The following is a 25,747-nucleotide window of genomic DNA, read 5'->3' on the forward strand; positions in this document are numbered from 1 at the left end:
ACGAGGAAAATGGTTACTGCAATCATTTGCCTTGGCGTCGGAGAGCCGTTGTGAATATTAAATTCCGAGGCTGCTTGCCGAGGAGCCGACAGCGCGGATTTCACATGCGGGGATTCCGCGCCGCCTAGGAAACCTGTAAACGAGGCTGGGTTGACGAATAAAAATCACCAACAATCGAGAGAAATTTAATAAAAATGTAAATTATACACAAACCTTACACGTAGGTGCCTGCGCATACTTGTAAACCTATAAACGCGGGGCAATTGGTATTTGTGCAAAGGCGAGAGAAGCCGACGCGTTGCGGGCTTAATTAAAGTCGCTTGTCAACCTCCGTCCATGTATACGTACACGTGTATTATCTATTATGCACATAACACGTAACACACACACCTTTGTGGTATTTATCATGTTATATGCAATCAGAGGAGACTCTTTGCTTTTTTAAAAAAAATCTATTTGCAGACGCAGTTTGTAGAGAATATTCTTGTGGGAACACAATATTTTGTTGTGAATACGAAAATTGACCAGATAATTGTTTTAAAATCGCAAAAAATTTTTATCGAATACAATATACTTGTGAATACGAAATCTCTATTTTAATTTATTCCATTTAATGAAACAACACACTTTTCGTGGTATTATCAAAATATCGAAGACGCTCCGGTGGATTCAACTGAATCGCTTCGCATAGCCCACAAAATCTATTCGGTGGATGAAGATTGGTAAAATTTACGAAATCGTGAGAGCTATTGATCGATTACCGCTATCAGATAATATCTTGCAAAGTTGCAAAATACTCTCTGCAACGCGTTAAAAATCCTTTATCGCTAGAGAAGTGAGACGAGCGGTTGTTAGGAGGGACTCGGGCATCTGTACAATATAATAATCAGCGGAACTGAATCATTCGTGGTCTGATACCATCGAAATTTTAAGCTTCAACAAACACCAACCAACCTCATATACTGGGAATATGACCTAAAATCTTTTTTCTTCCAAAACCCAGCCGAATTGAATAATATTAAAATATTTCGAGCCACCCGTTTTTCCAACATTTCGAAGACTAAATTTTTTTATTACACACCTACCGTTCAGGTTCCAAAAGCAAAGTGAGCGTGTTTCTTTCGTCGTTGCGACGTTGAAATTCTCCAACTCGTAATTACACCGCTTTTCGATCGCGGATGAAAAGGGAGCAGAAGGAAACTGGCGAACAAAGCTAGAAGTAATTAGGGAGTGAAATTAAACAGGTATTGTCGAGATCCTTACCTGAACTCCCCCGACTCCGATGATGAACAAGAGCTGAACCATGAAGAGGGCTGCTAACAAATTCATCAGCGTCGTACCGGCGAGGCTTCGCAGGTCTGAGAATAAACTGAAACAAGGAATAAGTATGAACTTTTCATTAGCGCTGCGCCAGGTGAAAAAAAAACGGCTGAATTTAGAGGCAGGCGGTCGGTTTATCGGCTTGATTCAGGAAGCCGAAGGAATTTCGAGTAATTGTTTATAGGGTAATTAAATTTAGCACTTCTTAATTTCCGTTTCGATCCTTCATTCTCTTCTCATTGTTAGTTTCGCATCGAGAAATTCTCCAGCTAATTATTTCGCGATATAAATTAACCGCTCGATGGAACCTTTGTTCCGTTTCGGACGACTGAATTTTGTAGAAATTTTATCTCTTCTCTCTTGTTTTAAGATTGATGAATCGACTGGACCGTCTGAATCAAAAGTTAGCAAAAACATTAGAATCGAATCGTAACAAAAATAGAGCTTTAATCAATTTGAACGTTCTGAGTATACAAACTTTTCTCAAGTCGTTTATGTCATATCTTAGCTTTTATTATTGGATTTTGCACGGATTCATCAATTCTAAAAATACCGCGAATGTTGTTTCATTCGCGTAAATAACGTCGATTACGTTACACGTTTTTCTCGTTTTTTCCTCCCTTTGTGATATTTAACGAATCGCGAATCACGCCAAGTATTCTTCGATAAATTCTTCTCAACGTTTTCGTGTTTTTTCTCCGTCACGCTAATCGCAGAACTGTAACCTCCGATTCTTTACAGGCGATGGAAAAAATTAGCAGACCGTGTTTACCGCGGCTTGAATAGAACTAATTGAGTCTGGGTATCGGCTACGAGTAATTGATCGGTAATTACAAGGCACTGACTCGTGATCCATCCAAAGATTCGATCACCCTCATGCATACTGGATTCCCTAGCTGCAGAAGCGTATTAACTAAAAACCGCATTAGCTGATTGCCACGAAACTTTTTACTCCACGCCCATTCGTTGCTTGAAACAACGATTTGTCCGGCGCTTCGTCTCCGTTCATTATTTTTTCACCATGCAGTCACAGGCATAGTTAGTATACGATTGTGAGTTTTATAATTATCTGTATTCTTATATCCGGAAGTTCCGGAAGCGCCTAATTCCGAATCATTTGCTGGCGAAACTTGAAGTATAGAAATAAAACTTTGAAGAAACAACAAAGTTTCGAATGGTTGGATAGCCGACGGATCAAAGTTCGGAAAAGTAAAGTTTCGATAGTGTAAAATTCCGCAAATTAAAATATACTCGCGCAGCGTAGTTTACCCGACGAGTGGGTGTAAAAAATCAGAATAACCATGATTCCGAACGTAAAAATATCTAGAATCCAAAACAAAGAAAGGTCAAAATGCTGAAATTTCACGAAGCCAGAAATTTGTGGAACAGAAAATTTTCGATAGTTCCGAATTTAGATGTTTCGGATTTTCAAATTTTCTCATTTTCGTACTTTTTACGGAACTTTAACTTGTCGGAACTTTTTAAATTTCGAATCCCCGCCCCTTGAAACGAGAATTTGAATCGGCGCGGAGTTCGTACACTTATCGCAAAAAATGAATTAATACAAACGTTTTGTTTCGGAGTTATTTTTCACTCTTTGCATGCACGCATTTTTCTTTTTTTTAATTTACTTACTTCTTCGTCGGGGGATTTGGTTCGTTGAACTATTTTTTTCGGCGTGCATTATTCAGAGTTATTGTTGTAAAACGAGTATCACGTACCGGCAGCAGATGCCTATCCTCAAAACTTTATCACTACATCGTATGAATAATTTCAGGACCGTAGTTAATACCGTGCTTTGAATTAATTATGACCAATATACATGCGCGCAATACTAGAGAGAAAAACACAATTTAGCGAACGATTCGGTTTCTTCCCCCTTTTTTTACCGCGGGGATTTCACGTTTCTGTATAAATTTTTTGCCACTGTTGTAACGAGAAAAAGATCCTCGACGTGAAAACGACCACCGCGGTTTTGAATGAGGAGAATATGAAATTCATAACCGACTCTCTTGCCTCTCGCCATTCGTTAAATAGCTGAAATAAGTCTGGAAATGTCCAAGTCTCGTCACGGGGTTTTCGATAACTGCTGTAAAATTTTTTCTTCCTTTTCTTTTCATACGGATATGATTGCTGAATATATGAGAATATTTTTCGTTTTTTCTCTCTCTGTTCCTCGAACTAATAACCTTGCAGTTGTTTTCAGATGTTGGTATCTTGCAGGAATATTAAACACGGGCAAAAATTTGCGCGGTAAATTAAATGTTGTATTTCAATTTGGAAAATGATATAAATTTCGGGCAAAATTTTCGTAGGGGAGGAAAGGAAAAGAGTCATTTTCTTTTTCAATTTTATTTCCTATATTCAGAGATCAAGTGACACGAATTGCTTGGCGGCCTAGGAGAATAAGAATAATCCTCGGTGTTGTTAATCTTCAAAGCTTACGGCGATCGCCGCGCTCCAGAGTTCGGAGGTTAATTCAGTTTTCTCTCGGAGAGTTGTCGGTAGAAAGCTCAGAGACGAATTGCTGCCTGGGACTTGTAATTGGGGATTCAGATTTTGCCGGCTTAACCACGGGACGTAATCCACAACGGTTTTATCCATGATTCGAAATTAGTTCGGAGGAAATTTTATTATTTTTTTTTTTTTTTTTCATTTTTTAGACAAAGAAAAGAACGGAAAAATTAATTTCAATTCATGCAGTAGCGGTCGCTGTTGGTACCGATAAATATACGATGAACTTTTATCAATTTTGCCGGTGTTAATACAACGCAGTTTATGTGTTTATATTTTGTGTTGAGCTGATAATGAAACATGAGAGAGAGAGAGAGAAAGAGACAAAGGTGAGCCTGATATTTCAAAGGTACGTAATAATTGAGCGGTTAAATTCTACCGTGTGAAAGTAAATTTCTACCAAAGGCGAAACAGATGCTCGTACCGTGCTGTATTTTTATCCAATGAATTGTTCGCCGAAAAGAATTAAAACTACCCCTTAACCGTGTCTCCTGTTTTTGCAACAAGTCAAATAAATTAGCCTCGTGTAGTAAAAAAAACAAAAAACGAGAACCAAAAGTCCAATAAATCGTTATAATATTAATCCTTATTCAACATACCTCTGTAGAATTACTTACTTGACACACCGGGGTCGTTTGTGACCCAGTGTCAAAATTCGTTGTGAAAAATAAACTATTAAATATTTGCACTTGAAAATTAATTTTGAAATTCTTTAAACGTGACGTTTCGAAATTTTGAAACTAATGCCAGATGGCGCCGCAGACCCGATTTTTTTATACTTAGATACTTTAAATACGAAAAAAAAGGCGTGGGGTCGTTTGTACCCAAGAGTGTCAAAGAAGGGTTAAAGATAATTTGTAATTTTGAATTTGTTTCTTTCAACTGACAGGATTTATTCTGCTAATTTGACTTTAAGATGAAATCTACCCTCCCTTTGTCCTCCGTATCTCGGCACACTTTGATGCATTCGCAATATTCAGGACACAAATGAGACGGAAGCAAAAAAAGATGAAACAGAATTAAAAAAAAAAAAAAAAAAATAAATTAAAAAACAGCATGAAATAAAAATTGCGATGTTTAAACAGAGCGAAATTCATTCCGTTTTCGTTATCTGTCTCGATACGAGGGGAAACAGTCCCGAGACAAATACACCTATATATAATATATACGTATATATACGCTTCGCGGATGCCTCGAGGCGTCGACATATCCTGCAGGATTCGGTCCGGGGAGCCTTGTGTGGAAAAAAGTTGAACGGCCCTGAGCACTTTGCGACTTCGAAGAGGTTCGGAAGCCGGGATTATGTCGTTTGGAGCGGAACGAATAGGAGAGGACAGCGTGGCATAAGAATAAGAGGACCGCGGAGAGTGAAAGCTTATAGCGTCCTGGAATAGAAACGACGCGAACGGTGAAAGGAGGTGAATTTTCCGGGGACCATACTCGATGCGACGAGGGAATCTCACCGTGTTTTAGTACATAAGGTTCGGGCTTCTGTACTTATGTAACGTGCCTCGTACCTACGTGGCGTATATTTATTACTCCCGCTTTGAAAGTCCATTAGCAAGATAATTGCAGCGAGTGCTAATAATAACGTATCAGGCGAAAGCGGTAATCAACCAGCTCTGCAGGTGAAATTAAGTTTGAAAATATGGGTCAGGGTCCGATTGTAATTATATCGCCTATCGTGCAAGATACGAAAGACGACGAGAGGAATTCGTTTGGTCAATTTGTAGGAAAATACGGATTGAGAATTATGATCAAAAATTATTTTCATACCTAGTCTTTCTTTTTATTTCAATTTTTCTCTTATTTTATTTTTTCTTCCTCCTGTTCCGTTGCTTTTTATTATCCTTGTATTCCCAAATCGAGCGTTTCGTTCGAATTTCAACCTCCGTAGGGCAGCGATGTTTTATTCGAGTTTTGAACGACCTGTAGATGAAAATCTCTGTGGACTGAAATAACAACCGTCTCAAACTATCGAGCACACCCTTGTGCATCACCATTTTTGAAAACCGTACCGGAAGTGAACCTTGGAATGTACAGTCTGCAATTTTTTTTACAAAGAAGAACCGGTCGATTTCTATCTTATTATACTTGAGCAAAAAAAAGATTCTTAACAATTAGAATAACAAGACTCTGTGTGAAATTGCATTTTTATACCGTATAGTTTAAGAAAACGAGTTTGTAAAAGTTTACGGAGATATAATTATCGGATCGAATACGGGACGCGACGCGCGGAATTCGGTGATTTTAATACGGATGAAAACATAAGAAAATGTTGAAGAAAATTCTATCAGCCGGGAAGTTTTTATCGCGAAAGCTTTTTGGACGTATAAAAAACGCCCTTGCTGTGACGATCGTGGGATCGAATTTCCGGACGGATGAACTTACGCAGATATCCGAATCGGGCCTCGAATCGAGCTGGCCTGCAGCGTTTACTCCGAGGTGTATTGGTTACGTATTCGATAGGCACGGCTGATTCCGTTGCGTATAATTAGCTTCTGTACACGTAAACCGGCCTGGCTGTTGTGTCTCGTTGGTTACAAACCAGCCCATTACCTTTGGGGTTGCGAATTCTCCGAGAGTCGGAAATCAAGACGAACACGAGCCTCGGGGCTTTGAACCAAGCGTCGTCTGCTCAAAGAGGATGGTTTGAAAAAATTATTGCACTTGCGCAGCGACAAGGAGATCTCTTTGATGATACAATTGGAAGTAAAAAATTTTCACGCGATTATAAACGAAAGTTTATGTGATAAATATCAGTGCATTGCTTCGAATCATCTTGAGATTATTAGAAATCTTGTAGCATTCGGTCGGCTTCACTTCGCGACGCTTCAGGCTTTACTCGAACAACTATTTGCTACAAAATCGATCCTGAAGTCGATCTGTTTTTTGAACAATGTTTTTTAACAATGCCAAATTGCTGAAAAAATTTTGGCGCTGCGGTAAATTTGTAGAAAATATTCGTTTACATAAAAAGCGTCTATCGTAGGATGAAATTGAACGGATATGCGAGATTTTTAACGGTTTTCAAACGATTTGAAACCGAGCATTGATATCTAACAATAACCGTTTCTTCATCATTCCATCATCTTCCATTTGTGCATTTTTTAACCTTTCAACCATACGTTTTTCCTTGCAGTGAAATACCTTGAAACTGGGTATATGATAAGGGTGCTCGAGGTCGCTGGTTTGAAAAAATGAGGTCAGATCTGAGAAATTTTCAAAATTCAAAATGGCGGATCTGACATGAGCGAGTAAGATCAATGTTTATATTTTCAGCTCGTCCCGTTGGATCCGCCATCTTGAATTTTGAAATTCTGACGTCAGATTCGTTTTCAGCGACTCGGAAAATCCAAGATTACCGAGTTTCACTTTTCTAGTCCCCATAACCTTCCCACAATTACATATATTCTCTAAAAACAGGCACTTTCAACACTTGGTTTATTAATATCGCTCACTGTATTCGCGGAATCATAATAACCACTTTTAAAACATTAACATTGACGTCTTAGAAGTCGGATTATGAACAAAAAAACAAAAAAAAAAAAAAAAAAATGCCTGCGATAACTCAAAAATTTAGTATAAATCTTGAATAACCGATTCACAAAAGGTGTCCGATATACGAAACGCTGTGTCGTAAAATGTTGAGAGATCTTCGTACCTTACGATCGTAATAATTCTGTAAATAGTCAACGAGCGACTACATCTTGTAACGAAATTTACAAAAAGTCTCGACTCTCAGCCAACTGCTAACCTTCGATTGATCCCCGCGTTTCAGTATAGCGCGAATATGCCTCTGCAGGGTGAAAAGCATATGGGCGGTTACCCGCCGCTCAAACTTACCCTTCGAATGAATTCTCTCGGATCGACCCTTTCAATTCGTCGATGTAGCGACGATTGGCTCGGGCGCGAACTTCCGGCACCGCGTGCCGCCTCATGGACCGGCCTAATCAACTCGAAAACGCTTTTACAATCCCTACCCGCAAATGCTTTTTATCAGTGTAGGGTTCTCCTCTTGAGTCCCTTGATGATAATCACCACGAGCCTCTCAATTTACCTCCGGAACTCTGATTATCCATCCTGGAGAACCGACTGGATTTGGAATTCAACCCTCCGGTTTGAGAGTAAATTTGCAGGCTGGCTAATTTTGAATCATCTGCATTGCAATTTTTACACCCGGGATGTAATTTAACTCTCACGCTTCGTTGACTGCTGCCATTTTTTTATTTTTTTTCCTCTTTTTCTTTCCTGCTACGTTGTAGACTCTCGCCCTTAACGATCAACAAGCTCTTAATCGATCACTTGATTAATTATCCTGATCTCTGGTCGGGCTCTTCGTTCGAAGCAGAAATGAACGAGCCAAGCAGCAGTTTTGCACGGTTCGTGCAAATGCGGGTTTGAGTTCGAGAGTCTCGTTTACCTTCGTTGGATTTCGGGCATAGCGGATTTCTCTTTTTCCGGACGCGAGTTTTCACCGTTTACGAAAAGCTCCGCTGCATCCGGGAATTTCCCTTTCGTCCACGGGCTTTTCGTTATCATCGTCAACGTTCCCAAGGGTGGAAAAAACAGAATCGTCATTGTTCTACCCCGTAACTTTTTACCCTCGGACGCGGTTCGCTGTTACATTTAAACAAATAATAATAATAATCGTGGACGAGGCGCCGTTTCCGGTCGAGAGTAAAACCCTCGAGTGCTTTCGTCTCGTTTCCGCGAAGCGCTCGGACTATCAAGAGGCGAATTCACCCGTCGGCCTGAATTTCAAAACCACTTTTCATCCCCCCGAAGTGTTTCGTGTGTTCTGCAATCTGTACCGCGAAATATGTTGAGAATATATGAGGAGGTTGTTAGTAAAAAATAAAGTACAAACGGTATGAAATTAAAAAAGTATACGGTTTGAAAACAAGCACGTTTTCATCACTTGCGAATTCAATTCCGAAACTCTAAGAATCGAGCTTTCGCGATTCGGTTTCAATGATCGAATCTTACAGATTTGTCCTTATACTGGCGATCGGGTGAAAAACTTGACAAGTACGATGAAAAGGGTGCAACGATGGCCCGTGTTTGAAAATTTCAATCCTCGACTATTGGCACGGATCGGAGTGTCGCGAACCAGTTAATGGAGATAGAACTTAGAGCGGGGGTGGATTCGTTGGGGAAAAAGTTGTAATTAGATTCTGGCTGTCGGAGCTGGAGAAACGGGAAAACGGCTCGATCGTATTGGCGATCCGAGTCCGACACCATTAGTAAGGCCGCCTTTCAACCCCTGAGGAAAAAGCGGCGATGCGGTCGGGTCTCTGGTCGCCGGGTCCATTAATCCATTTGCCACCTCCTTTAATGGTCCGGTCGGCGGCCCAGAAACCGAACGGAACGGAACGGAACGGAATGGAACGGAACTGTGCCTGACTTCTCGACTCCAACCCCGAAAGAGGCTTCTCCGCCCCCTTGCCGCTCCGATTTCCGCCCCTTTCAACCATCGACCTTCGCCCTTCGTTATTCATGAATATTATTCATTCGCGGGAGGCGAAAACTCGAGCGAGCCGTTACAACGAAAAAATTTCTGGCTGCACTGCGGTTACTGCACTGAGGAAAATTTCACTTTTTTATATTGTGGTAAAAAATGAAAATAGTTATGGACTGAACGGTAACAGGAACTTGAAATTTCTCTCAGTGTGTACAGTCCTTAACTAGTTTCGTTTTACAACGTGTTATATGGACAAAGTGAAAATAAGGATTTGTGGAACTGAGACCAGAATATTCACAGCTTTATACTTGGACATCCTTTTTCGTCACGAACACTGATCATATCGGAGTTCGATGTTCGCGCTACGATAAATTCACGCTGTGAGGACCCTGTTTCATTGAAAAAAGTAGTCAAACACGGAAAAAGATTTAACAAGAAACAAGAAAATTTACCGTCGACAATTGTAATCAGAGTAAAGTGTTACTTGTACGCCACATTTTCCTGCAATTGAAACGTTATTGTAACGATACAGATTTTATTCGAATTTCCGAGTAAGCATAAAAAATGAATTCTTCTCAGTGTGCAGGTTTGAACTTTGAAAATCGGATTCCCGACAATTTATATTAGACCTGATTTTTTTTATACCCCGTGAAATATCGTCCCCAATATTCTCATCTCGTTTTCATTTTACTTCTGGATTAAATCCTTGAATTGTTAATTTACTTTCTCGACGAGCATTATCCGCGAGAATCGATTTACCGTGCCGTGTTATATGGTTTAAACTTTAACCTTGCGCTTAAAAAAACATTTTATAAAATTTACGATCGTAGTTCGCGTTCTTCCCCTGAGTCTTGTCGTTTTTAGGATTTATGTACATGCGGCGTTCGCTTCGTAGAAGCTCTCTTACTTTCCCTCTTTTACACTCCAAATCTGATCAATATTTTCAAAGAGTCGTTATTTTTTTTTCCCCAAGGTTCAAAAATTTCTTGTCGGCATTGTTTACACTCGCATTTGTTTACGCAGTTTCCGACATAAATTCGTTCGCCGGGCTCCAAATTCTATATGTTACGATAACATGTGTGAATATGTATACCTTACCTTTACAGTAAGTACCTAATATAATATATTTAGTATCACGTTCCGTTATAGAAATCCAGACAACCGGACAAACTGAGGAAATCGAAATCGAATGAAAAAAAAAAAAATATATCTGCGATATGAATGACAGGACAATTTCATTTCATTTTTTGTGGTTGTTGTTTTGTTTCATTCTCCTTCAATTTTGCATAATTCCATTCGAAACAGCTGCAGCCTCAGTTCAACCGTGAAGAGACTAGCTGCGAGTCGGGAAGAGAGAAAAACGACGGCTTGAAATTCTTCAGCATTGCAGCTCCCGGCTATCTGCGGTTGTTCAGGCAAGCGCAGAGTTTCAAAAAATGGTTTCATATTAGTTTCACGTCCCAGAGACAAAACGTCGTCTCAACCAGCGGAATGACGCGATTCTTCAGGGGTTTTCAAACACCGACAAATTTTTTACCGTGTGTATGTGCGGCAATTTCATCGATTCTTTGCTGCGGCGAGGAAATTTTTAGCTTTTCATCCTCTTTCCCGTCTCGCTGTAATACTCAGCTTCAATTTTAGTAATGGAATTTTATCATTTTTTTCACCGAATTATCATCCCGCGAAATAACTTTCAGTAGATTTTCAAAGTTAGGCAATTTTCCCCAAATGTTCAACGAGGGTTTTGATACACCCTCGTTTGGTTTTGTTTCGTTTTTTTTTTTTTTTTTTTTTTGTTTTATTTTTTCACCCTGAGGTATACTTACACAACCTACACAATCTCGGCATCCGTTCCCATTTCTTATCGCAGCAGATATTCACGCTGCAGGAAAATATATGTACAACGTCGGAATTGCACATCAAGTTTCCCCCTCTGGGATAAATGAGTTGCGATGATATCGTACTGAGAAAATTCTTCCAGGCAACGCCGGGGCGTGAATCTTATGTATAAAATCATCCCTCTTCGTGATAAAGGTAATGAAAAAAAAAAAAAAAAGTAAAAAGGGCCAACGATCAATAGCTATTGACCAATTATCGAATCTCGTTAGCGAAGCTCGGCTCATTTTTGGAAAGAATTTCAACGATTTTCACGCCCACTGCGAGACACGGTATAACGGCTGGTGGATATTTTAATTTGCGTAGCTTTTTATACATCGCTGTTATACGACGTGTACACTTGACGCGATCGTCTACCTAAGCGAAGAAGAAGAAAATAAGTCAAAACGAGAAACGAATCTAAAGAGAACAATCCAACGAATAGACAAAGCATTTATCATTCCGTCGAGGATTATATATCGTCAAGTTAATCCGAAGAGCGCAGAGCGCGGAGAAAAGTTTTTACTACTACTTTGCGCATTATAAAATCAACTAAAATTTTTGGTTATGTGAAAATCCTGTTTGGTCGAATGTGTGAAACTTCCCTGAAACTTCGTTCCCAGGATCAAATTTTGTTCCAAGTGAGTAAATAAAAACTAAATTAAGAATTTGAGGGTGTCTGGGTGGAGAATTTTTTGCTAAAATAAAGATGACGGAGTTATCAAGTTATGCCCATCTTCCAATCGTGCGAAATCCTTTTTTTTTCGCCAATTACTCGACAAATTTTTATCAATCTTTCCCTCTCTTCTATACACCGCAAATGTGACAATTAAAATTCACCCCATTCACCGCTCAACATGTTTTATAACAGGATAAATTGCTTTCCCGATAATTTCAATATCAAACAACAGTGGTTCATTTTGCCCGGGATTTTCAAAAATCCGGTTAAAAATACGACCGTCTCGATTATACTACATTCCTGCTTTCGGTTAATTTTGAAAGTGTGAGACAGTTTTGGCAAATGAAAAACGTTCAGATCCTCTCGCTATGCCTTTACAATTTTTCAGCATAATTAAATTTCCATCAGGCTAATGAATTTCATTCGTTTTTACACAGCAGTTTGCGACTGTTCGAAAGAAACAGTAAAACAAATATGTTGGCGGTAAAACATTTTGCCGGGCAAAAAAATCTTTCCTAAAATAATGAAACGCGAAATTAGCGTAGTAATTATATTTCATTACATTTCGTACGTGGCACATATTCAAAAAAAAAAAAAACACAAAACACATTAGGTAAATTAAAAGAATTGATCGAGAGATTGTCCTGAGAGGAAAGCATCATCCTCTTAAACGAGTAAAAAATGAGACGATGTCTCGAGGGGAGGAGAAAATAAGCGGTGGCTGAGTAACTTGCTAGCAATTTAAACAAACTGAAATAACTTTGCGATGACAAAGGTTGAACGGTAGGTTGGCTTTTCCTTCCCCGCGTTCAGTTACAAAGTTTTAAGTCGAAAGTTGTAGCCTGCCCAATTTACCTATACATCGTTCTACAAGAGAATCCTGTTTCTTGATTCGTAAATAATTGGACGAGTATATCTGCGCTGCGTGAATTCGTATTACCTTAAATTCGTTGCTTTTATATTCATACTCGTTCGTTCGTTCGTTGCCGGAGGTGTAAAAAGGAAAGAAGTCGCAGATATTGTGCATTAATTAATTTGCCCTTTGAAAGTGCTCGTCCCTCGATTCTCGGTTCACCTGAATAATAATAATAACAATAATAATAATAATAATAATAATCACCGTATCGTTTCAAAAAGCCGAGCCGAAGAGAAAGAGAAAAAATAGAACGAGACTCGGGCGCGGTGATTCAATTAACTTTTCCGCCCGATCGCGATTAATGAACCAAATAATTGTTTCCACGATCGTTTCAGCGTTTTATATTCTTCCGATTCAATTCACGGGTATGCGTACGTATAATATAATCAATCTCGTGCCTTCGAAATCTCATTACGCGATTTAATCGACCTTTGTTTGTAAAATACATCTTTGGGTGTTGTCGGATACTTTTTGCAAGTAGGTTAATCGTTCGCAGTAAATTTTTGGCCCGTAATGAACCGCGAAACTGCGGAGAATCGGGTGAAACGATAAAAAAGATATTGAACTTTGATCGGACTTTCGAGTTAAAATTCGTATTCAATCCCTGACTCGAAACTTGATAAATTTTGGAACGAGACTTTGGGCAAGCCGAGGAAGTGGATTTCGAGTTTTTTCCCAACCCTGCAGGATCAGTGTACGTCGATATATGGGGCATTCCACGTTAAATCGACGTGTCACCAGCTTGATCCCCTGAGATTCTGATCTTCAATGAATTTTTTGATTAATTTCGGTCAAAAATGATAGCAGTAATTATTCGAAGTTCTTCCGCCACTTTGTAAAAGTGTAGAGCGACTTGAACTATCTTTGAGAAGAAAACGGACACTTTTAAAGTCAATGAAACTTTTTTGTAAAATAAGGGACTCGAAAATACATCTTTTCGTCGTGATTAGAAAATGGGATGAAAATGCTGAGTATTGTGCGAAAAAAAAAAAACATTTTCCTGGAATTTATTTTTAACGACGGTGTCTTGTAGTAAAATATAAAATAAATGGAAGCTTTATCGTTATGTAATTTTATTTTCTTTTTAATTCAAGAGTAAAAAAGAGAACACGAATTAATTTTCTTCGTATTAAGCGTCGTTTCTTTCACTTTAGTCTTGATAAAAAAAAGGGAAATCGAATTTTAATTTGTTTTTTTACTACAAGAAACGGTCGTTGCAAATAAATTTCTGGAAATTTTTTTGTTTTTTTGAAAACGAAATTTCTCTCGAAAACAATATTCAGCATCTTCATCCCGCTTTCGAATCATAGCCAAAAGATTTGTTTTCGAGTTCCTTACTTTACAAAAAAGTTTCATCCATTTTAAAGAGTGTCCATCTTCTCGTCAAGGATATTTTCGGTCGTCACACTTTTGCAAAGTGGTGGAAAAATTTCGAAAAATTAGAGGTATCAAGTTTGACCGAAACGGACAAAAAAATCCATCGGGCATCACAATCCCAGGGGTTTCAGGCCGATGACCCGTCGATTTAACGTGAAATCTCCCGTATATACAGGTACGTATGTCTGTATGTATTATATTATATAAATACGTATACATACATACGCTTCATTCGTCTTCAATTCACGCGGATCAATTTTTCACCCTGTGGATCAGGCAGGTCCGCTCTTTTCTTTATCATTCGAGACGTATTTTCTTTAGGGTAAAATCCTACGTCTAACTCTCACCTTCTGTCTCCCTCGCACTCACCCCGAGTCATTGTCAGTTCACGGCAGAAGCTGACACGTGAAAACTCCTTTACCAAACACAATTCTTACATCGCGATGGACGTCGAGATAAGCCGAAGATAAGAATCCCGCTGGCTTAGAGATCGAGTATTGAGTCGTGGGTGCGTACCTATGTATGTGTACATATGTGAAACCTTGTACCTACATCCCGCGGTATTTTAACACGTGTATACCTACATTTGTTTTTCTTCTTTTTCTTTTTTTTTTGTTCTTTTTTCTTTTTTTCTTTCTTCTCTCTCTCTTTTTCGTATCTCAGAACGATGAGTTATCGATAAGGAAAATTCGTGCGTACCTGTGCGTCGTATATGTTTTTGTTATTCCGCGAAATGTTCATTGAAAGCATCAAACATTTGCGTATGTATTGAGCAAATATTCCCGAAAGTTATTTAGGTAATTTTTACAGAATACACAAACCGCAGCTTCGTCTTCCGAATTTTTTCTAAAACGAAGGAGACGGCTGATGAGAAAAGAGGAGTAGCGAAAGAATTGAAAAAAAAAAAAATCGAAAAGACGAAGAAAAAGAAAGACTGACTTTTAATTTTTCCTCTTGTTATATCGGGATTTGAAGTGAAATGAATAATTATAACGAGCAGTAAACGATAGAATATTTTCACACGACAAAGTCCCAACGACTTATAAATTTTGCATCCTTATTTAACAAATTTTTAACAATTTCATAAGATTTTGGAAGTATTTTATTGAGATGATTTGTTAAAGAAATTTGGTAAAATTTGAAATAGAGAAAGAAAGAACGGAAAATTTCATCACCTTCAAAAAGCTTTCAAGGATATATATAATAAATTCCATTCCGGATATAAAATGAACTTCGGAACGAAATCGAGAGAATAAAATTCATTCGTCCTATACTACGGCTACTTTTCTTACCCTTCCGGTGGAGAATTCAAAGCTTTATATCACAGCTGGAGGTGGAGATATCTCGACATGGTTGCACGTACGATTGCAGCGCTCTGATAGCATAATACTTGCGACAACGCTCGAGAGCTTTCAGCTTTAAGCATGACAGGGACGAAGTCAAGTCAAAGGGGATCAGAGCTATCTCGGGTTACTTACGACTGGATGGGCGCATATATAGAATAATACATGAGCTTGCACCAACGGGGGGCCCAGACAGATATATTTTCCCGATTTTTCATCCGCCGACGCGTTACGTACGGATAAAGTATGCGCACGGTGCCAGAGCATTACGCACGCGTGTAATATTACATCATCATGCGCGAAACGCGTCTCTGAGAGGGAAGAAGCCTGTAATTCGAGTCCTGGGGTACAAGACGAGCCGCATCTTTCAGATTTATGGATGTATATGAATATGTGGTATACGTGGAGGGGCGGGGTTGAAGTCCCGAATTTGAAAAGTTCCGAATTTGAAAAGTTCCGAATTTGAAAAGCTCCGAAAGCGCCTAATTCCGACTTATTTGCTGACGAAACTTGAATTGAGGAAATCTGACTTTGAAGAAACATTAAAGTTTCGAATCGCCGGAAACACGACGGCTCAAGGTTACGAAATTCAAGTTACGATAGAGCAAAATTGCGATAAATAAAGTTTCGATGGAGTAAAATTACGAAAGTCATAATATACTCGCGCAGCGTACTTTACTCGACGAGTGGATCTTAAAATCAGATAAAAACGACTATCAGAATTACCAGGATTCCGAACGTAAGAATATCGAAAATCCAAAACAAAGAAAAGTGAAGGTGGTGAAATTTCACCAAGCCAGAAATTTAGGGAACTGAAAATCTTCGGTCATTCGGAAATTCGATATTTCAGATTTCCAAATTTTCTCATTTTTACAGTTTCGGAACTTTGACTTATGGGAGTTACGCGCTTTCGACACTTTGAGCTTCGGGCTTCGTACCATTCGAAATTTTGGTGTTTCTTCAAAGTTTCATTTATTTACTTCAAGTTTCTCCTCCAAAAAATTCAGAATTTGGTGCTTCCGGAACTTTTCAAATTCTAAATTTCAATCCTGCTCCAATATATACGATTCACCTTCTCTGCATCCACTCAGCAGCCACATTTCAAACCCCTCAATCTTTCGACGTTTCGTTTAATTAAAGAGAAAAGCCAGCCTTCAGAGATCGTTGTACAGCCAGGAAATCTGAAGCCGCAATTTACACACATACATATATTCCTACAATACTCACATCACGCATGCATGTACGCATGTAGGTATGTGTATATATATAAATATATATATAGACATATATATATATATAGGTAGACCAAAAAGCTCAGGCGTCAAAGAGAACTCCGTTGGCCATTTAACATTTCACCTCTGAGTTTTAATTAAGCGTATGCGCACGATGTGAGGATTTTAAAGGAATGTTACGTTTTTTTTTTTCATTTCTACGAAAATTATACATTTCATACTTTTCACCTCACGGCTTCGGGCTATCTTCAAAATTCATTTTCTCTCGCTGATTTCAACCGCAGAATTCGTGTGATCCCGAAACGGCAATGAAAAATAAAGTATACAATTTTCTTTTCAGGTGCAGATTTAAAATTCATTTTCGTTTCGATTATGATAGAAAATAAAAGTAGATTAAAATATCGTTTAAATAAAATATCTAATCTTGAGTAGAGTTACAAATTTGTACGTTCAGACTCGAAAATATCTCTTCCAATTCCCGTGCACCGAAACAGTTGCAATGCCGTCGCTCCGACCGAGTAACGAATCACATTTCGTCTTACCTGAATCGATCTTCTCCTCAAGAAGCGTTGAAAAAGGGCGGCGAGCTAAGAATCTGAATAATTCATGAATGTAAGAAATCGCGGTCAAGTCTAGGAGCAGAAGACGTGATCGCTATTGCCTCTCGATGATTGCGATCTGACGAGAGACGTTTTTCCGGCGTTTTAGAAATTTGCGACATCACGATTATTTGCTTATTTCGGCTTATCACGATACTCGGTACAGGGGAACGATTCGTTTCGATCCCCGTTATCGCCACGGAATTGTATTTTTGCCGTTTCGTCGTCTTCCACGCAAGAAGCGATAATCGCGCACCGCGATGATCAAAGATCCGTGAAACGTGGAATTTCGTCTTACGTTACACGTGTAAAAACGAAAGCTCGATTTCTTCAAGAATATTACGCAGGAGAGAAACGAACTTTGCTCCAAGAAGAATACTCGGTGAGAATAAATTCGCTCCCCGAAGGGTTGAGGGACGAAACTTCTACCGGATAATCTAATCGTATCCATGCAAAACGAGCCTGGAAAAGTCCCATCCTCATCCAGATTCGATATGTGAGTAGGGAAAGGCGAGACGCTCTTATTACGTGATATTTATTCAACACTGTAGCCCGTCGATACTTTCTTACACCTGAGGAGAAATAAGAAATGCAGTCGAATAAAGAATCGTCGTCACATATTTTACGCTATGGTAGAAAAGAAACTATACGCTTATGGTATACACGGAGAGAAATTTTAAGTTCCGCTTACCGCTCAGTCCTTGACTATTTTCATTTTTTACCACAATTCTCATTACGATCGCTGTTGCTAGATTTTCTTGCAACCGTTGCGAAAATTTAACGCTTGTGCGACGATAAATTGACGTTAAAGCCTTGTTTGACTAAAAAAGTAGAGTAAACCTCGGAAACTGATTTTGCGTTGCAATAAACAAAAAAGGATCGACAATAGCGCAAAATGGTTACGCCTACCTCGTTGTTCGCAATTCCAACAATATTCAAACAGTTTTTTCAAAGATACCTGTTTTACTGAATTTTTTTAGTTACTAAAACAAACGAAATTTATCTCAACGTACATTAGCGCAAATGTATAAATTGCTATCACACGCGAAACAAATAAAACAATATCAACAATAAAAGCAAAGTCGAAGTCAAAGGAACAAAAAATCAGAAGAAGAAAAAAAAAATTATCAACATCACGTTCAATTCTTTTTTACAGACCAACAACTAACGAATATCACGTAATCGAATATTATAGAAACAATAGAAGAGTAAACGTTTTTTCCGAAATCGGATCTACCTCCGATCTCATCAAGCTTCTAGATTCTCGGTATAATGTTTATGGTACATTTCTATACGTATAGGTATACACATCGAGCACGTGACGAGATGTTCAAACGTCGGCAAATCCGACTCGAGTTCGTACTGATCGATTCACGTAGGTATTATATTTTCTCGCAACGTATCATATTATCCGCAACTCAATTTCGCTGCTCTGCATCCGTAAAACGACATCAGAATCCGAGGCTTCGTTTTTACTGACAAAAAAATTACGTGAAAGAATTTCGACCACGTATCGATCGTAGACCACGAATGATTCGGTTCTGCCAATTATACCGGAGAAATGCCTGGAGCCGAGTTTTTTCACGCGATTAATCTATTAATCGTAAACTGGAATTGCCTTTTCAAATAATCAAGAGTTCCGATTAATTCTCTTTTCGATCGATCGGTTAATTTTCCTTTTCAATTATTCACTCGTTTTTCCAGTCAATAATCTTTTTTCAATTTTTTGTGTTCCCGACTAATGGGTTTTCCCATTAAGGGGTTAGGTGGGTTTCAAAATTTCAAAAAATCGAATTTTATTTTTTTTGCTTATCTTATAATTGAATATGTTGAGAATATTCCTTTAAAATTTTAAAACGATCCGAGTCATATTCTAAGAGATATAGCCTTTGGATATTTCACCCATCAGGCTATAACCGAGCGTGACGCAGGTATATGGAGGCAGATATATCGAGGCAGCTGCTTAGCTATTGTTCGTTTATTTTTGTGATGCGAATACTAGGCTTAGGACTTGCCGGATGTAAAAAATTCTGTGGTTTGATGGATATAAGTTCCTCATTCTTGAATGCATCAACGTACAATTTTTATGTTGATAAAATACATGAGTGCGTCATAACTGTTGCCGAATCAATTTTGTTGTCTGCTGCAAATCAAGAAAAAAAATTAACGTGTGATGAAAATAATGTTGAAGATACGACAGATGTTACCGTGTCAGGTGATGGCACGTGGAAAAAACATGGGTTTGCATCATTATACGGTGTAAGTACGATTATTTACATGTTTTTTGAATGTAAATCTTCAATCGCGTTTTTCTCGAAACTACATTTTTGAAATCGGTAGTCACGATTTCTCGAAAACTTATGAACCGATCTCTTTCAAATTTTGCACACTTCTTCAAAATAACATTATCTCGTACTTGAACGATGGAATTTTTTTTTTTTCTATTCCAAGTAATTTTTCAAGGCCATGAACGGTGCAAATTTTACTCAAAATAAGGGTTTTTTGTTTTCAACGCCGCCAAAAATGTAATTTTTTTTTTTTTTTTTTTCCTTCGTCCAAGTACGAGTTTTAAACATCTACTAACAGAAAATTTTTGGTTTTTGCATTTCAGATGAATCTGTCATGAGTTATCCTGACTACGCCGAGAGAACTTTTTTTTTGAGGGGTCACAGCAGACGACGTGTCCACGCCTTAATTTTCAATATTTTTCAATGAAAATTTCACAAACTACTTATAAAATATGTATCTCTTATGTGTTAAATTGATGGAATGAAATATTCTGTTGATTAAGTAAAAAAAAATTCATAAAAATGTACCTATTTTGAGCTTTTGAAACCCACCTAACCCCTTAACCTAATTTTCGTTTTGACTAATCCGTCATTCACGAATTTTGACTCGTCTAAATCCGATTAATAACAATTGATCCAAGCCAACGTTTAACCGATTAATCGCGCAGCCTGCCTGTAAGCTTCGATCGCACGTGATTTAGAAAGAAACGTACATAAATCACGGCACTCCAGAGAGTTCGTACAGCAGCGCAGCCCTTGGCGTAAATCACGCCCGTCTGCACGGAAAAGAAAAGAGCTGAGAATTTTGTGGCAATGCAATTCGTATTGAGAATAAATCGGCCCGGCGAGTATTTGCGTATTTAATGGGCCAGTTGCTACCCGGCTATAAAATTCGGCTGTCGGCACAGCTTTGATCGAAAGCGGTTGCTCGGTAAAAAAAAAGTTTGTTACAAAACTTTTCGGGATGAGGAATCGAGTATATACGTGGCGAGATAAACAAATGCAGGGGAGTCAAGCTTTCGCGTGCGAAACAAGGCCGGGCTTCTCGCTAATTTAAATGTTTACAATGCCGGAATGTCCTTTTTCCCCACCTCTCGTTCTCTCTCTCTCTCTCTCTCTCTCTCTCTCTCTCTCGGCTTTTCCTTTATTTCCTCGTCCTTTTGACTCGCCGACTTGACGTCACGTTTGCTTTGCTCGACTGCGGCCGCACCGTCGAGCTTTCCGGAGCTTTGAAACGAACGGATCGCGAATTTGAGCCGGGTAACGATGCGGAGAATGTCGTTTTACCTCCCGTTTGGCTTTCCCTAATTTATTTTCATATTCGTACAAATTCTCCCGACTCGCTTTCGGTGGGCATATATATGTATGTATAGACACATATGTCAGGGTATTTGAGAAAAAACAAATTATTTGCCACCTTCCACCATGGCACCTCCTAAAAAGTTTGTTTATGGCAAAACATAGATTCTGTCAAAAGGTGAGCGTTCTAAGTTATGTGGAAGATCACGCTTAGTTGATTTTCCACTTTGGTACATTTTTCAAGATTACATTTTTTTTTCATCACTTACATCAAGCATAATGTAAATTTACGTCACGAAGAAGACCAACAATTATAATAAAAAGTCTAAGGTTGATGTTTGAGAAGCGTATCGGACGACTTTTTCATTATTAATTCACTCTCATAAATTAGTTATAATTCAATATGAATTTTCAATTTAGGAGAATAAGATTCTCGGTTGATATATCGTTGTGCTATGGATCGTGATCTTTGGTTTGAATAATAAATGTTAAGACAGAAATAATAATCAAAGTGCTACAACGTGTTTCTTCAAAAATTCGAACAAATGTGTGAAAAAAGTGTAAAATAAAATGAGTGTGATCTTCCACATACACTGAGAAAAATTTCATTTGTTACGGTAAGTAGAAAAATTCAGTATAACAGGTATCGTTGAAAAAACTGTTTGAACATTTTAACGTCAATTTATCGTTGCACGAGCGTTAAATTTTAGCAACAGTTGCAAGAAAATCTAGCAACAGTGATTGTAATGAGAAAAAATAGTAACGGATACTAGACTTTCCGGTAACGGCTACAAAACTAATTTTCATTTTCTACCCAGAACTATGTTTTTCGATCGTGGTAAAAAATGAAAATAGTTAAGGACTGAGCGGTAACCGGAACTAAAAATTTCTCTTAATGTCAGTGTAACGTAGAACGCTTATCTTTTAACAGAAACTTTCTTTTGACCTTAACACATTGTTTGAGGAGTGTCACTGTGGAAATTCGCAATTTTTTTTCTGAAACACCCTAATACATACATGTATGTATATATATATATAGGTATATTTCTAAGGGGGAAAAATTTCACCAACGATCAGCGGAGCGGTCACATCGCAACCGCTGTTCTCTTCTAATCGGATTTAACCTCGGGTCGAATAACCTGTAAAAGTTAAATGAAACAATGCTCATCTAACGAGAATGAAATTACTTTTTCTACAATTACGTTTTACCAGAGTCTCGAAACTCTCTCAGGAGATATTATACATAATACAACAATATCGTGATTAGACTTTAAAACTGGCGCGAGTTTCTTGGTAGTAACTTTTCCAGGTATGCTATACAGGTATGCTTCAAATTTTTATATTCAACGAAGTCCGGATTATTTTTATCCTAAATTAATTAACCTATTGACATCATGTTGATGTAATTTTTCGTAAAAACTTCTCGTTTGAGTCCGTGATGATTATACATTGTAACATATTTTATGTCGGTAGATGACACGATAAAGCAAAAATAAAAATTATTCGTATTCACTTACACAAAAATTGTACTCGAGAATCCTTTGAAAATTTTAAAAAACGTTCTTTCCAAAATTACTTTCAATATTCATAAATTATTCAACAGTTCAATAAGAAATCTGACAAAATTCAGGGCACTGTTTCAGAGTTGGGAAAATTGGGGAAAATTTTTTATACAAAATTTGTAATGACGAGGTTCGGACGTCGGTCTGGCTTGCGTGTAATTCCCCATATATATGTGAATCCGGAATCCATGTTTTGATAGAATCTCAATCTGGGACAGATTGCTTTCCTTCAACGCGACGGAAAGTCTCTCTTTGAAATTAGAGTCAAGCCTCGCGCTAAGTCAGCTTGGAATTCAGTTCAAGCTAAGCTATAGACAAGAGGATTATTGAATCGCGAGGGGAAATTACGGCACTTAAACGGAGGACTAGATTGGCTCGGGAACAAGTGATGGATCCTAAATCTTATCGAGTGATAAAAACTTGCGTGTAATACGCGTAATACTTGCAAAAAAAGTTTAACAAATTTTCAAAGACAACGAAGTCCTTCGGGATTTTTTCCTCGCGTAGTTTTGCGGCATAAGCACAGTGAGAAGACCTGATTGATTTGGCTCTCGGTCGTTCGGTCGTTTTATCCTCCGATTCGTTCTGTTTTTCCATCCTGTGATACCCGCAAAACACCTGCTCCGCCAATAAAAATTCTCCACTTTATCTCAAGGACGAGAAGAGGACACGGAGCATCGGTTTCGCGACTGAAAAGTAAAAGAGAGAAGAAAAGCGGAGGACGACCAAGGGCAAAGAGGAAAGAATTTCTTTGGACGAAATTCTTCCTCAACTGATACAAATGTCCGCGGTATTTTATTCACCGTCTCTATGTTTCGTAGAACACGAGACACGTCGCCGAGTCGAATTCGATTAACTTTCAAACGCTATTATTTCCGACATACTTCAGATACCTTTTTTCATCGAACACTTTTTTGCTCATCGTCGATTTAACCTACGAGCGGAAATTTTCTACCGTCGTTAAAGAATTGAACCCGGTTAAGGATGGGTCGAATCCACCGTCTGCGTGAATCAAAAGTTGGAAAAAGAGAGGAGACGACCTTATTGAAAAACTTACGGGCGATAACTTTGCGTGATGAATAATGAACGAAATAACCCAAGAACGTTAAAGACGGATGAAAAACACTGGAGACCGATCGTTTCTGTGATTATTATTATGAAATTTTCACTTCTGACATTCGAATTTGGAACGAACGGCGAAAGTTCAACAAGGCAAGAGTGTCCTTCGTTCTTGGGTCACGGTTGAGTAATCGGCTCAGTTTTTACGAGCTAAAAAGTGTCGACCCGCGTGTTCCATCATCGTTATCACCGTCGACGCACTTTCGTCCTGGGGTTTAAATCCACTGACAAAAAATACCTCTCCGACGATGACCGGAACCTTTTCAAGCGTCCCGAGGGATGCACGAGGGTCTAATATCGGCGATTAGGACTCGCGGATTCGCAATTTCGTTCAATCGGGTCTCAAGTATACGAGCATTTGCCGAAATTTTTTCACCCTCACGTAGAGAAATTTCAAGTTTCGGTTACCGCTCAGTCCTTAACTATTTTCATTTCTTACCACAGTCAAAAAATATAGTTCCAGGTAGAAAATGAAAATTAGTTTTCATTACTTAGATATAGTAACCGGAAAGTCTAATATCCGTTGCTATTCGATAAATTGACGTTAAAGCGTTGTTTAACTAAAAAAGTAGAGTAAACCCTAGAAGCTGATTTTGCGTTGCAATTGCCAATAAAGGATCGACGATAGCGCAAAATGGTTACGCGTACCTCGTTTTCCGTAATTCCAACGATATTCAAAAAAATTTTTCAACGATACCTGTCATACTGATTTTTTCTAGTTACCGTAAGAAATGAATTTTTTCTCAACGGAGGTTACGCCCCCCCCCCCCCCCCCCCCCCGCAGGACTCATCGATCCCTTTTCTCACGTGGGTATCTACGTGCATGGCAGAGTTCTTCGGGGCCAAGAGCTGACTGAAATCAACGAGTGTCGAGCTCGAGGTCGAGAGACTTTCGGTCAATAAGAGTAAACTTCTCCAGCTCTTGCCGGCCGCGTTTCTTTCTCCGTCACTTCGAGCCCGTCTCGCTAATGGGACTGGCAGATCCGGCGGTCCCGTAAGGGCAAAAAGCACGGTCGAGAGTTCTCCTGTTCTCCTTTTATTTATTTTTTTTTTTTTATTTCTTTTACTTTCTCTAACGGCGGTTGTAGTGCCACTTGTACACGAGGATGTTGGCCCCCAGATACGATGTTGTGCCTGACAAGATCGAGTAACCTTTGAGGTAACAGGGCGCGATATTTCACCCCCTTATCCGATCTCTGCCACATTTTCTTTCCTTTTATTTTTCCACCCCTCCGAATCCGCCACCCGAGTCAGGATTTAAGACGGTGGAAAGTGCTTACTTATAAACTCCCTGGCTTCCATCCTGCAACTCTGCAACGGTGATAACTATAACTCGTGTTCCGAAGTGCCAATCGATTCCGATACTTATATACCTGCATGCGTTATGTATGTATAAAATATGTATACATATGGGTTTCTTACACCCTCATTTATTTCTTGCCTGTCATTCGATCCCAGGATTCGACCGTATGGCGTCTGACAAGGATGTGTATCGCTCAGAGAAATATACTTTTAGACACATTTTATAGCAAATCTTGTCGCGGAGACACAGCATTTTGTTGTGAATAGCAAAATTAACGAAATTATTGTTTTACAATCGTTAAAAAATTTAATTGGATACAATATACTTGTAAATACGAAATCTCTATTTTAATTTATTCCATTTAATGAAACAACACACTTTTCGTGGTATTATCAAAATATCGAAGACGCTCCGGTGGATTCAACTGAATCGCTTCGCATAGTCGACAAAATCTATTCGGTGGATGAAGATTGGTAAAATTTACGAAATCGTGAGAGCTATTAATCGATTACCGCTATCAGATAATATCTTGCAAAGTTGCAAAATACTCTCTGCAACGCGTTAAAAATCCTTTATCGCTAGAGAAGTGAGATGAGCGGTTGTTAGGAGGGACTCGGGCATCTGTACAATATGAGGTTTGTCAAGTATAATTAGCGGGGAGAAAAAAAAAATGAAAATTACGAACCAAAATGTAAATTTCATTTTATAGGAAGAAAATCGATTATTGTCATTCGTCAACTAAAACTGTGATTAGTCTCAGATTGTTAATTGCAAACTCACGAATGAATAATTTCTATAAAAATTTACGGTTAATTTACCTTTTTTTTATCCACATCGCGGGGATTGTGGTTGTGACA

The 25,747-nt window shown here is 38.6% G+C and overlaps 1 protein-coding gene and 1 long non-coding RNA gene across 2 annotated transcripts in view; one reads left to right on the top strand and one right to left on the bottom strand.

The window, feature by feature from the left end:
* Positions 1–25,747, top strand: part of LOC124181439 — a 115,868-nt gene that overhangs the window by 37,004 nt on the left and 53,117 nt on the right. The gene's annotated exons all lie outside the window — the stretch shown is intronic.
* The window catches only part of LOC124181429 (cadherin EGF LAG seven-pass G-type receptor 1-like), an 80,252-nt gene that overhangs the window by 34,012 nt on the left and 20,493 nt on the right, over positions 1–25,747 (bottom strand). The window contains exon 3 of the mRNA XM_046568008.1: positions 1,264–1,369. Coding sequence (XP_046423964.1) covers positions 1,264–1,369 — 106 coding nt within the window. The remainder of the gene's footprint in view (positions 1–1,263; positions 1,370–25,747) is intronic.

The sequence above is a fragment of the Neodiprion fabricii genome, chromosome 4 (assembly GCF_021155785.1).
Source record: "Neodiprion fabricii isolate iyNeoFabr1 chromosome 4, iyNeoFabr1.1, whole genome shotgun sequence".
Taxonomy (NCBI): Eukaryota; Metazoa; Arthropoda; class Insecta; order Hymenoptera; family Diprionidae; genus Neodiprion; species Neodiprion fabricii.